This window comes from Carettochelys insculpta, chromosome 2, assembly GCF_033958435.1.
Source record: "Carettochelys insculpta isolate YL-2023 chromosome 2, ASM3395843v1, whole genome shotgun sequence".
Lineage (NCBI taxonomy): Eukaryota > Metazoa > Chordata > Testudines > Carettochelyidae > Carettochelys > Carettochelys insculpta.
The window spans coordinates 213,303,833-213,318,414 of NC_134138.1; the positions used below are offsets into that span (position 1 = coordinate 213,303,833).

The window sequence follows — 14,582 nt, forward strand, 5'->3', positions numbered from 1 at the left end:
CCTCCCCTCTTCGGATCTGTGTCCGGTGTTTTTCAGGACATCCGGGGCTGTTGGTCATGGAACTGGCGGGGCCCAGATCGCGCACATGACCGAGGGAGCGCAAGGGAGCGGCGCGCATCGGCGCATGCGCGATCCAGTGGAAACTGCTAGAAGAATTCTGATCTGCGGCGCCAGGCGAGCCCGACACCTACTGTGGAGCACCCACAGGGACACATCTCGAAGAACCATCGTTACTACAAGTGAGTAACTTCTCTTTCTGTTGACTTCCTGGGAGTGCTCTCAGTGTTCAATTTAGCATGTCCCTACTTGGCTTGCTAAATTGGACCCTTGAAGATTGACCTTTGGAGCATTATCTACAGGTAGGTATTGACATGCCTGTAGATATGAATGTTTTATCCTATCACTGCTGAGGTGCTAACAGATCACTCTGCCTTACAATAAGTGCTAAATGTCCACCATTCATTTTGCTGAGGTATCTTTCCCAGACCTGGAGAATACCTCTGTCTGTCTCAAAAGTTTGTCTCTTACCAACAGTTTCATCAAATAAAAAATATTATGCCATCCACCTTGTATCTAACATGAGGAATAATACAATGGAAATAAATCAAATGCTCCTGTTTAATGCTTTTCATACCACTGGAAGAGGATATGCAATAATAAATGCATTTAAAATGAATAGAGAAATACTCTTATACAGAGCATATCAACACAAGATATTAAGGAAAAGAACTAAAAAATGTTCAGAAAAGTGTACTGATTCATTATTTATAAGGATAAGAATATTCACAGTTATATTACAAAAGAATGAAATTTTACTTCAGATAGCAACCTTCGTGGAACAAGGCATAAGCCAACTGTTAACTGGCGTAAGAAAGATGTGTCTCGAGGCATATTCCATATGTACATGTTGTGATGGCCTTATAGCCGCCTCTAAATCTTCTGGTACTGCTTTTTGTCATACTGAATATTGGGATGCGTGAACCACTATTTGATGTAGTAAGGCATGGAAATTTGATGCAAATATTTGTTGTTAGATTTTCTGTATTTTCAAAGTGAGTATTAGTTTACCAATTAGTGAAATGATTAATGTTAACATTATTACCATGGCTGTCATTTGTCACATCATACAGGTGCCTGGAATACTTACTCAGAAATGATGCAAATCCAGGGATCCGAGACAAACAAGGATACAATGCAGTTCATTATTCTGCTGCTTATGGTCATCGTTTGTGTCTTGAACTGGTAAAAAAAAAAAAAAAAAAAAAAAAAAAAAAAAAATCAATTTACCATGAAATAGTTACGGCTACTTGCAGAATTTTTCTAGTTTAGGCTGCTGGCGTGGAATTTAAGATCTAGCTTTAATTCCCTACTGTGTGTAATCTTTCACACACGTAGCATAAGTCAGAGTCTCTCTCTTCCCCAACTCTAAAGTGGGGATAATAGTACCACTTTGCATCACAGGTTTGTTGTGACAATTATGAAGCACTAACGTAATGTGGTAATGGTGGCCATACAAATAATTTAGAGAGAGAATCAAATGGATGGAAAGATTGTTGTTCTAGGTTCTGCAATAACACAGAATATTTTTTGTTTAATAAACTGTAGTTTTCTACAGTTAACGAAAGTATCAGAACCACTAGTAGCCCTCTGAGATATGTTAACTGAGTTAGTAAGAGGTCTGTTGATTAAAAACAAGAGCAAAATACATATTAGCTGTGAGAGATCTATTTATTTAAAAGCCAAGGATCTAATTTTTGAAGCATTTTGATCATATAATTGCAGTTACTAATAGCTATGTAATAATTTTAAATAGCAGCTTTGCAGTAGATTTTGACCACCCTTTGGCACAAAAGTGTTCAATTTGATGTTTGTGTCATCTCTTTTGTGTCTACAGTTAGTACTTACATGAAAATTACACTTCTATGTTCAATTTAATTCAAGCCTGTTGAACTAATTTTTTTTAAATTTCAGATTGCAAGTGAAACTCCATTAGATGTTGTAAGTGTGTTTATCATTCAAATATTGTGCAGCAAAACGTAGCATTCTATCAATGAATACTATTGCTTATCTTAATGTGTCCAGCTGTGTGCTTTCCAGTGAACAGGCATGCCTTTATATATTACGTATGAAGTTGTTATATTATCATAGCATCTATGAGCCCTAGTCATGAACCAAAACCCCGTTATGCTAGATGCTCTACAAACAGGACAAAAACAGTTTCTGACATTTCAGAAAACATCAAAACTGAAGAAAAATCTATTTAAAAGTTAACATTGGTTGAACCAGTTACGTGGTCATGTTTAGAAGTTGAATAGTCATTCTAATTGCAATTACTTTTCAAGTAAAGTGGAAATTTCAGCATCTTGAACCATTCTTTCTAACAAACTGATAAGCCCCTATCTGTTAATTAATTTATCCAGATCTATGGGGTGATGCCTATGCACTTAGGATTCTGCTGTATTTAACTGCAATCCTGAAGTAGTAGGCATTATTCAGTCTGCATAGACTATGGATCGCGCCCTTTATAGTTTCAGTTGAGGACTTCATTTACAGCGTCTACTGTGACTATGAAGACCCACACGAGAGTGACAGTCCTTGCTACATCTCTTGCAGATGTGGTGGGTGTCTCGCAAGTCCTTAGTGTGCTTTCTGTGCTCTCGCTTCTCCTCTGCTAGCTGTCTGATCCTCATCTCGCCTTTCTGAAGGCCCTTGTGTAACCCCTGCCTCCATCTGCTGCAGTCGTCTGCTAGTTCTTCCCAGTTGTCCAGCTCGATGTCTACCTCTCTGAGAATCTACATTAATATACCTAGCAAATTTGAACAGAAAACACACAGGGATTTTAAAATTCATTTTATGATGTTATATGTGACTTGGTTCATCTCTTCCCATTCATTTAAATTGGTGGCTTCCCCCCCCCATGCTGATTTTTTTTTTTTTCATCAGGTTTTCAGGTCTTTCATGTCTGTTTTTATCTCTGCTTTTCCTTCTCATCCTACTCTTCCTGTTACTTACTCTATGTTGCCCAACTGTGTGGTACTACCTTTTTAGATAAGTTGTTTAGGATTGCTTTTATTTTAAAAAGAAAATACCTTATTTGGGAAGAATTTTCTGTTTGAATAGTTCATTCTGATGCGAAATGAAATGCCTGCTAGTTGGATAGGCCAGAGTGCAGAAAGAGTGTTGCTGCTACAGCTCAAAGCCTTTAAAAGATTGAAATATATATGTATATAGTACTAGGAGTGGAGGAGTATCATGTCTGTGGAATTTTGTGAATTTTAATCTGTAAGTGGTATCGGATAGCAAGTCTCACGCTATTTTTGGAGAGTGCATTTTAAAACAGTTTTCTTGCATTTAATTTACATTTGTGTTTCTGCTAGCTAATGGAAACGTCAGGTACTGACATGCTGAATGATTCTGACAACAGAGCACCAATTAGTCCATTGCACTTAGCTGTAAGTGTTTTATTCGCTATTGATTGTTACATAGATGTACCCGCAACAATTTTTGACTGAAACAAAAATTGCAAGTCAATAACAATAGTTTACAATGACTAAGATACATGCTGTCTTATGTGAGTTGCATAGAATTGTGTGTCATTTGCAGATGTGCTCTTAAAGAAACACTGTATGTCAAATCTCTTCAGTATTAAAAAAAAGTTAAAACTGGTTTCAAGTACCATACCTGCTTGCTGAGTCCCACTGCCACTTTTTATTATTTACAGCCACTTTTTCCTATTTTAGAAAATGTTTTTCTCTCCCCCGTTTGTGAAAGACATACAAATTATCGGGGAACTGACTACACAGGGATAACAGTGAAACTGCTCATACAAAAGTGCAGTGAAATGCAAAGTAAGCAAGCTTGAATAAGTTTTTTTTTGTAATCATTGTTTTAGTTTTAATACTAACAAGTTAAAATAATCAGAGCTCCCCTTTTAAATAAATGTAAAAGCAAACAGTAAAAATCCATGGTGCACAGGTATGATTTTGATACACAGGACCAAAAGCAGTGATGGGGCATCAGTAAAGTGACTGCTAAAATCTGACACAGGAAAAAATAATGGACAGGACTAGGCCTGAAAAAACATGAGGTTCACTGGCTTGTGACAGAGTGCTGAAACCTGACAGATTAGTCAGCACTCTTGATTTCTGTAGCCTCAATTTGTTTCCCCAGTGAGGGCTAATTGAACAATTGGCTAATCAGGAGGATTGGCTAGGGAGTTCAGAAACTAATTAGCCCTCAGCTAGCTAACCTGATAAAGGCCATGAAGAGACTATTGCAAAGAATATGAGCATGGGGTAGCCACGGGCAGCATGTATAAGAAGCAGGAGGAGGCAAGGCCTTCGCTAGGTCTTAGAACTCAATCTCTTCCTATCCCTATTCTGACTGTTCCTGCAGGCACACACAGCAGGGTGTTTCAGCCCCGTGAGTCTTAACAATAAAAAACTTTCCAGCTTGCCAAACCTTATTAGCATAACATCGAGCTTATGAAACAGTCGTTAAGTGTTAGTGAGACTATTTAATATGCATGTGCCAAGTGGGAAATATATATTGTCAGTTTCTGAATTTCCTAACAAATTTATATCAATATGCCTACAGGATCTTAATTTAAAATTTGCTTAAAGTATTCCATTAGTTTGCAGCTGAGGATTAAAATCACATCACTTAAAAATACTTACACAGAATTTTTAGGTGCATAGTCTGAGTATTCAGTGTTAGCCTCAAATGCTTGGATCTTCAGCCATGTAGTTTTTAAATAAGGATGGTCTTCTGAAGAATTTATGTGAAATACACCTTTTAATTTTAATTACAGTAGTACAAAGCTTGCCTCTGAAGTGTTCTGTCCTTTCTTTTCCTTTCTGGCTGTTTTCTCTTTTCATCCCTCTGGGTTAGAGCCTTTAAAGAGACAACATCCCTTTTCTTCCAAATGGCTAGACAAATGAATTTCCCTTTCTTTATTTCTGACTAGTTGATGAACTAGTTGTAAGAGAATCCTCCACCAAAATCAGTATTTTAGTAGAATATAAAATCCTTTGTTATGCGTGAAATCTTTGGAAACATATCTTTAACATGAGCATATGCTGAAATTTCATAAACAAGTCTTGTTCTGGAAATAACACAAATTAAATGTATGTTCCCTTTTTTTTTTTTAAAAGCGGTTGAACCTTGTTCTGAAAACACTAAATCACTTTGGATGATTAACTTAAAATAATGTCTTTGGCTATGTCTGCACCTCAACATAAAATTGAATTTAAGGCAGTTAGCTCAATATTACCACTTGACTGTTTTCACTGTAAATACCATCAGCTCAATTCAGGGATCACCAGTATCATAATCTCGTAGGTACTTGCTGGGTGTAGCGTCAAGTTCCAATTTAAAAGGCCAGTGTGGAAGCGCCATATATTAAAATCGAATTTATTAGCCTCCAGAGGTGTCGCATATGTAACCCATGATGCCCCACAGCGCTCCGCTTTGGCTGCTGCTCTCCATGTATGCAAGAATTAGGTAACAGGAGGACTGTGTGCATTTCAAATCAGGACCAGGAAGCCTGTGGCTTTGGGGTCACGTTTGTATGAGCCTGAGAAACATCTTTCTTTCTTTGCTATTGGTGCTGTGAGCTCATCTACTCGTTACAAATAGCCCCAACATGGAATTCGTGGTTCTGTCTCTACAGCTGGTATTTTTTTCTGCGCTACCTGGCACCAGCCACTGTCCTGCCACACCACACAGCAGCAAAGCTGTTGTGGGGATTGTGCTTGCATAAGAGGCTGAGGAACTTCTCAGCGGTTTACATTTGTGCATCCCTCCTGCCCTCACAGGTGCCATGCAGTCGGGGTCTTTTCCACACTCAGCCATATCACATGGGTAGCCCCCGACCCAATAAAAGGACATGCCTGCCATTCAGTGCTGACCAGGCTGCCAGGCAGCACCATATCCTGGCATGCGCACACTTAGGCCTCCAAGGGCAGGAAAGAATTTCAAGGACTTGCAGCCACCGGAGCGGGGGGAAGTCGTCTCCAGTGGCTGAGATATTCAAGGGGCTTGCTGCCTCTGGGGGGAAGTCTCACACAGCAGCTAAGATTTTTGGGGCCTTTCTACCACACAGGGGGACTTCTTCAACTGGCCCCACACTGAAAATTCCCTATGCCCCAACAAAGACCTCGGGGGGCTTGCTGCCACTGGGGGGGGCGTCTCCTCTGGCAGCTAAGATATTTGGGGTTTGGTGACACCTGGGGGGAGTCTCCCCGATGGCTAAGACATTTGGGGGCTTGCTATTGCCCAGGGGACCTGTTTAACTGGCTCTTCAGCCACAGACCCCAGATCCTTCCCTCCCTGTCCCCAAATATGCATTCGGGAGCTTGCTGCCTCCAGGGTGAAGTCTCCCCACCAGTGGCTAAGATTTTCGATGGCTTGCTGCTGCCCAGGGAGACTACTTCAACTGGCACCCTACTGAACCCTCCCCATGCCCTAAGTTCAGTGAATGACATTTCACTGCCATCACGTTTTTGAAAGACAACGTAGCAATTTTATGTGGAGATATTCCAGTGTCATGGCACTGGAAGGGACCTTGATAAGTCATTGAGTTCAGTCCCCTGCACTCTCAACATTCCACTTCCAAGATTTCTGGGGGGCTTACTGCCATCTCCCATATTGGCTAATTCGGTGTAGTGAAGAGGGAAGCCAAAAATCTTTTTTCACAGCCTTTTCTATCTCTTTCTTCTAACTTTGCACCCCTTCACACAGGGAAGAGCTCGTGGAGGACCAGTTGAGAACACACACTGTGCACAGAAGCTGTATAATGAACAAGGAAGCCAAATACCCTTCCCTCAGCAACTCTTTTTTTTTTTTCCTCAAAAACTTTACCATCAGTTCCTAACTTCATGCTTTTCATTGTCCCTGTGTTATTTTCAGGGGTCAGATGCAATTAAGGGAGGGAGGACAGTCAGTTGATGGCCAGTTCAGAGGACACATGCTTGCTGATTTTTATGAAATCCTCAATAATTCAGTTACAGAAGAAAGACTTCTGTTAACTTTGCCATCTTTGCTGATGCCCTACTTTTCCTTCCTTCCGACTGGAAAAATGGATGTTTGCTTACCACAGGAGGGGAATGAGGGAATGCAATGTGGGAAGATAATGTCAAAGACCAGCGAACATACCCAGAATGCTACAGGGGTGAGGGAACTGTGGGATGGGTTCCCACAACGCACTGCCGCAACAGTCAATGTTTGCTGATTGTGTGGCAGCAATAGGTCAACTTTGTGAGGAGCCCATGGGGAGGTGAGGATAGTCAAATTCGAATTTATAAAATCCAGCATTAAAAAATCACTATTAATAAATTTGAATTTATCTCATAGTGTAGATGTAGCATTTGTTTCTGTGTGTTAAATGTATAGTAACCTGGAATGATTAGTTTAAAGAAGGTTTAAGAGCACATTTAAAGTATAGAATTGGCTTAGAAATACTGAATAAGAGAAAGTTAACCAGAAGAGCTGCATTATGTACAGTAGACACCCGAGTTTCATTAAAGTTGCTTTTCTGGGCAACCTTGCATAACTCAAATTTTGTGCAAGTTGGGAGGAGTCAGGAACCAGGCAGCAGCCTGGCTCCCGGCTCCCCTGCACTTGTGGGAGCCAAAAAACTGACCAGAGCACCAGCTTTGGTCAGTTTCCTGGCGCCCAGAGTGGCAGGGAGCCGGGAACCAGGTGGCAGCCTGCTTCCGGGCACTTCAGGGGACCGGGAAACTAACCAGCGCAGTAGTGCTGGTAAGTTTCCTGTCTCCTATGAGTGGCGGGCAGCCAAGGGCCCAGCTCTGGGCTGTCCACTGCTCATAGGAATGGGGAAACTGACCAGTGCTGCTGTGCTGGTCAATTTCCCCACTCCTGTGAGAGCGGCAGCCAAGAGTCAGGCTGCTGCCCCTGCAAGGAGCTGGGAAACTGATCACTGCAGTGGCTGGTCATTTTGCCTGCTCCTCTGAATGGCAGGGAGTTGGTGCCTGGCAGCCTGTATTTCATAATATTTAACATTGTTTTCAGCATGACTGCTGACTTGTCCTCACTACAGAGTGTTTGAAAATTAAATCTTTGACAAACATTATATTAAAAAAAAAAAAACGGTGACTCACATTTTTTTAATCCCCAAATTTACTGCTTTTAATTGAGGGCTTTCTGCATGTCCAGTCTTCCCAGTCCGGCATGCAGTGGAAAACATGTGCCACTTTCTTCTAAAAATTTCTTTCTAAAGGGTGTTTTGTTTTTTTCCCCCAAATGTCATTTGCTACATTTGGGCTCAGGAATTTGGCTGGAAGAAATGATTAGGATTGGTTCGGAAAGAGAAGAGGGGGAGATAGTGGTGAGGGAATGGGGGCCTGATCTGGGTAGAGCGTGGGGGGAGCATGAGCAGGGCCACAGGCTGTGGAGCTCGCCTCTGAAGCAGCAGGTTCCCTCACCACACATGTGGGCAGCTGAGTGTAAAAGAGAAGCACTCCCAAGAGGAAGATCTCTTTGCTTCTATAGCCCTAGCAAAGGTCAGCTGACAGATGCAGATTTTTAAAGCCGTGGAGTTACATTGTTCTGGTATGGGTGGAAGGGTTAGAATGACATACAGCCTGAACATTAAAGAAAACGGGTCTGAACAGTTTCTGGAGTATCAGACGATGGGGAGGGCGTGTCATTGTCTTAAAGTTAATTTTTTTCTAGTGGCTTAACCCAGCACTGTAATGGGTGCCTAATCTTTACAGTAGTCTCCTGACATATGATACATTTTCATGACAGGTCTACACAGTAGATTTCCTATAATTATCCATTCTAGTCTTATTCTCACACTTCCAAATCTTCTCCACTCTTCCAACAATTTCAACCACCCAGCCTCTCTCTCTCTCCATTTTTTTTCCCTTCTTTTTTTGAAGGTGAATTTCCTGTATGCAATGTAGTTGTAGCCCCAGGGTATCAGAGAACTAAAGCAGGCGAGAGGTGTGTGGTTTTTTTTTTTAATTTTTTTAAATTGGGCCATCTTCTGTAGGTAAGAGAAACAAGCTTTCCAGCCACACACTGCTTCTCTTCAAGCCTGGGAAACATCACAGCTAAATGTAAGGTGGAACAATTGGCATTAGCAGGTAGCTCATTCAAGGTAGAGTGGTGCATTAACACCTCTGCAGTCATAGGACAAAAAAGAGGGGGCTGGTACTCTGGTGTCCAGCAGGCTTGCCACTAGCCACATGTGGCTGCTTGTCTGATTTAAGTATGGCTATTTGGCTTGAACAATAAATATAAGTCTATGAGCACATCTGCCCTACTGAGTTTCAGCTTTGCTGTTGCTATTACAAATAAACACCCTCTGCAGAGGGTAATGAAAAGTCTGTATGTGAGTCCCATCTAGGGCAAATCATGACTGAAGCACCTGACTCTCTAAACATTGAAATCAATGAAATTTGTTACTCCTAAAGTGTTGAGATACACAAAGTTTAAACACAGGAAGAATTATATTTTTTCTCTAATTTCTTGCAATTGCTGGTTTTAAAAAAAAAAAATACTAAAAATAGCTATAAATTGTTCAACTGAAAGTGCATTGAAACGTTGATTAAATGACCGATATTTTCCATATAACAACATGTATTCAAAACGCATCTGTTACATAGTATTTTTATGCGTCCTTTTTTGATGTAAATGGAACATTACTCCACTGTGTTTAATATTTCCCTAGGCCTATCACGGTCACCATCAAGCTCTGGAAGTACTGGTGCAGTCTTTGTTGGACCTTGATGTGAGGAACAATAATGGAAGGACACCATTGGATCTTGCAGCTTTTAAGGGACACGTAGAGTGTGTGGATGTACTCATTAATCAGGGAGCATCAATTTTAGTGAAAGACTACGTTGTAAAGAGAACTCCAATACATGCTGCAGGTATGTTGTACTGAACATAAATGCATGGGTTTCGAACTTAAATTCTTTTGTTCATGTACCAATGCACTGTAGTCTTTTTTTCTGTAGCATTCACAGAGGTTATCAGATAGGTCTTCAATTATGTTTTGCACTGGGGAGGATGAGGAAGACCATGAAACAGTCAGAGTGCTTTAGCATAGTCATGGCCCTGTGCTCTCCCATCCCAGGCCTGACTTGTGGTAAAAAAAAAAAAAAAAGTAAGATACGGGCTGCCATTTGTTGGGATTTGTAGTGTTGGAATATGTAGTGTAACTTACCCGTCCACAAATTATGACAGGTATCAGTGTTCTTCTTTTAAATTGTTTCTTGGAGCGTTCTGGCAGCTTTATGAAAAGAGAAGGATGAGGGTTTTTTACTCAGTGCTTCAAAGATTAAAGTAACTGAACTCAGTGTTTTTGAAAAATATGTTGATTTTTTTAATCCTTTCCCTCCATCTCTGACTTCTCCGTGTGGTTTCCCCCAAAAGATCCTTTTTTAAGAGATTCTTAGCCATTCATTTTTATGGTTTTTTGTTTTGTTTTTTTTTTTTGCAAGTGAGCTTTCACTTTTTAAAGTTATCATAGTAGTAAATATGATACTAAAATGCCTTGATAAAAAGAGAGCAGTCCATAAACAATATTAGATCACCATAAAGTGAGATCCATTTTGTTTCTGCTTACATACAAGTTTTATTCTTCTGTTTGTTTGCTTTCTCCCTCATTTCAGCTTCTGTTAGCACCATTCTCAGATTTGCTAGACAGGTCATTGCAGAGCAACATAATGTATCCTTCCTTCTTCCAGAAGCTCAGTGCAGAAGCCCAGGAAGCAAACTTGACCTCTCAAGAACTACTTTTAAATACAGTCTCCCTGTCATTCCCCTCTTGGCTTATCATGCTAATTGTGTAGCTGTTTTCTCTCCCCTTTTTTGAATGTGATCTCACTTCCCATTCCTTACACACAATGTGTTAGCATTTATTCCTGTGTGTGATAAGTTAGACAATGACTTGCTTTAATAAATAGTTATATTAATAAATATGAAAATGAACTCTATTTCTTGTTAAACTAACCCAAGCATTAACTGTTCCTAAAGGAATGAGTAATATCCTCATCCTTATTTTCATAAAAAGAAGGTAGGTGCAACTGTTAATGACTGTCTGGAAGCCATGATAGTCTATGAACTTATAGTTCTATGATTTTTTTTTAATATTTAACTGTTAAAAAAGGTAATGGAATTTTGAAAGTTTGAGTAATGGATATAATATCAAAGATTTCCTATTTTCAAATTGTTATAAATTCCCTGTTATGCCCAGTGAGTGCTTACATTAATGGGCTCTATTAGTAGCTGGCAGATCCTCAATTCATGTTAATACTATTTATATTTTGATACCTAAGATTACAAACGTTATATGCTGACTGTTTATACAACATTTTACAGCTACAAATGGTCATTCAGAATGCTTGCGATTGTTGATAGGCAATGCAGAGCCACAGAATGCAGTAGACATTCAAGATGGAAATGGACAGTAAGTATAAAAATTACATATTCTGATTGTCACAAGATGTTACATTCCAAAATTGACATTTCTAGCTTTTGAACCCCATAGCAAAAAGCAATTGTTATTGTTTTCCATTAGTAGTTTCTTTGTAAGTAGAGGTCCAATAGCCTATCAAACTATTGATGTAGTTTGTGTTTAAGTACCACATGTATAAATTTCACAGAATTTTGATTCATTCCAAGTGAAAAAAATGAATGCTACTCTTTTCATGAACCATTGAGAAAATAAGCTCTAATAATGTAATAAGCCTTTCTTCTTCGAGTGGTCCCCGTGGGTGCTCCACAGTAGGTGTCGGGCTCGCCCGGCGCCGCAGATCGGAATTCTTCTAGCAGTTTCCACTGAATCGCGCCTGCGCTGATGCGCACCGCTCCCTTGCGTGCCCTCGGTCATATGCACGATCCGGTCCCCGCCAGTTCCTTCTCAACTGCCAATGGCTGCAGACGGAATCCGCTCCGGCTCTAAAGCCTGAGACAGATAAGATAATTGTTTTACTTGTTAGTTCGTTGTTTTCACTATTATACAAAAACAAAAAACAAAAAAAAAAAGAGCATACAAAATAGTAGAGAGAAGAGGAACGGAGGAGGGGCGGACAAAGAAGGCTGGTTAAGCCGTCTGCTACCCTGAAGGCTGTGAATGTTGTTTGGGTTGTAGAACGCACTGATTAGCGGCTAAGTACCCTATTAACAGTAAAGACTCACTGCGATGGCTTCCTCAGGGTTTCAGAGGTGTGAGTCATGCCGTGAGGCTATGCCGGCCTCTGGGCATAGTGAGTGCATTCATTGCCTGGGGGAGTCCCATGTTACCCAGAAGTGTTCGCACTGCGCTAAGCTTACATCCAGGGCCAGGAAGGACAGAGAGATGAGGCTCAAAATGATCTTGTTTGTTAAGGCCCTTCAGCCTGAGCCGCCAAAGCAGCCTCACACAGAGGGGCCCTCTGGGTCGCATAAAAGGAAGGGGGCGTCTTTGACAGCCTCTGTGCAAAAGAAAAAGAAATTCTCTCTGGCTCGATCCTTGCCGGCGGTTCCAGCGAGCAGGACAAGCGGAACTCAGAGCCCTCGGCCGCGGGCTGATGAAAGTGGCAGCACGGTTGCGCACGTGGCCGGGGCCGGGCCTCCGACTTTGCAGCAGTGAGCACGGAGGGTGCGGCAAGCACCGGAATCGGCGGCGCCACCTCACGCAGCACCGGCTATCACGGCACCGACGGCGCAGGGGCACCCAGCACGGGGCCCAGCGGCACCGGAGGAGGCTATCCGCACGGCACCACTTGTGATGGTACCGAGCGCGGCGCCAACAGTGGGGCCGAGATCCCCGGCACGGGAGGGGGCGGCGCCCACCCTGTTGGGGCAGGGGAAAGCTAGAGCCAAAACCCGGCACCTCAGTCCATCTCCAGACAGGGCTGCGATACCCTTATCTCCCAGGCCGCCCCTCCCCTGCCCCCCCCCCCCCCCCCGAGATACACACACTGTGTTGCCGGGCAGCAACTCCACCAGCCTATTTCGGACCTACCTCTCCGTTCGTCCAACCACCTTCGCCTTGGCTCAGGCTTCCTTCACCCTTTTTGGGCATGGATTCCTATGAGTACTATCACAAACCAGCTTCACCATTATCAATGTCGTCACGGAGATCCCACTCTCCTAGACATCACGGGTACACTCTCCGATCGTGGTCCAGGTCTCCATCACCGGGCTCTTGTCCATGTTGTTAATGGCTGTCCTCATCATACCGAACACCAACATAGCAGGTCTAGATCCAGGGGTAGATCCCCTCCCACTCCTCGCCAATACTCCCGTGTCCACTCTCGCAGCTGTCCCAGGGAGAGTTAGGTCCAGAGTCCCGAGACTTTCCTTCACAGCCCACGAAGGAGCAAGCATACCAGCAAACTCGGGAGCCAGAGGACTTGGGGGAGGGTTATCCCAGCGGTTCCTCCTCATCCTCCCCAGATGAGACAATTGTCCCAGGGGATGTCTCTCCTCCGGATGACCTTAAACAATTCCAAGAGCTGTTCAAAAGAGTAGCATATACGCAGGATATTCAAATAGCAGAGGTACAGGAGAAGCATCGTAAACTCCTGAAAAATTTGAGACCCCCGGCTTCACCTAAAATCGCTTTCCCACTGGACAAAGCCATTATGGAGTCAGCCACTAACATATGGCAGACTCCGGCCTCTATTCCACCCACGAATAAAAGGGCAGATAAGAAATACTTCGTCCCAGCCAAGGGCATGGAATTCCTGTTTAGCCACCCACAGCCCAATTCTTTGGTGGTTGAATTGTCCCAGCAGAGGTTGAAGACGCCTCAGTACAGATCAGGGGGGTCACATAAAGATGCTAAGAAATTAGAGCTGTTCGGCAGGAAGGTCTACTCCTTCTCTACCTTATTATTGAGAATGGCAAACTACGTGGCACATTTATCAAACCATAACTTTGACAGTTACTCTAGACTCACTTCTCTCCTGGATTCCCTCCCGGAGGACAAGAAGCCAGTGTTAAAGGCAATCGTCCAGGAGGGCTACGCAGCCTCGCGAACGGGAGTTCAGATTGCCCTGGGTGTGGCGGACACAGCGGCACGCTCAACAGCCTCAGCAGTGGTAATGCATAGGGAGTCCTGGCTCCAGACGTTTGGTATCCCCCGAGATCTACAGGCGAAGATCGTGGATCTTCCCTTTGACAAGCAAAAGCTGTTTGCAGAATCAACTGACTCGGTCCTACACTCTAGCAAAGATTCGAGGGCCACACTTAAGACCTTGGGTATCTACACTCCTCCATACAAGAAAAAAGAATTCTATCCTCAGCAAAGGCGCTACGCTTACCGACCACAACGCGCACAATATCAGCGAGGCTATGACCAAGGGCGCCATCAACAGCAGCAACAGTACAGGGGCCCCAGGCGACGTTCTCAACAAAGTCGTACAACCTCGGAGCAAGCCCAGAGGCAGCAAGTTTGATGGGTATGTCGAGGACTGCATGATCAACACCATCGCTCAATGCCACTCTCACCTCATGTTCCGTCATCGCCTCAAACCATTCCACTCCCAATGGCAAAATATCACAACAGACAAATGGGTGCTGGAGATCATAGCCACGGATTACACGATCCCCTTCCAGTCACT

The 14,582-nt window shown here is 42.8% G+C and overlaps 1 protein-coding gene across 7 annotated transcripts in view; it reads left to right on the plus strand.

The window, feature by feature from the left end:
* The window catches only part of ANKRD28 (ankyrin repeat domain 28), a 200,592-nt gene that overhangs the window by 159,865 nt on the left and 26,145 nt on the right, over window positions 1-14,582 (plus strand). For all 7 annotated transcript variants that reach the window (XM_074984527.1, XM_074984528.1, XM_074984526.1 and 4 more), the window contains 5 exons: window positions 1,131-1,242; window positions 1,972-1,998; window positions 3,378-3,452; window positions 9,698-9,899; window positions 11,353-11,440. In XM_074984527.1, the coding sequence (XP_074840628.1) occupies window positions 1,131-1,242; window positions 1,972-1,998; window positions 3,378-3,452; window positions 9,698-9,899; window positions 11,353-11,440 (504 nt within the window). The remainder of the gene's footprint in view (window positions 1-1,130; window positions 1,243-1,971; window positions 1,999-3,377; window positions 3,453-9,697; window positions 9,900-11,352; window positions 11,441-14,582) is intronic.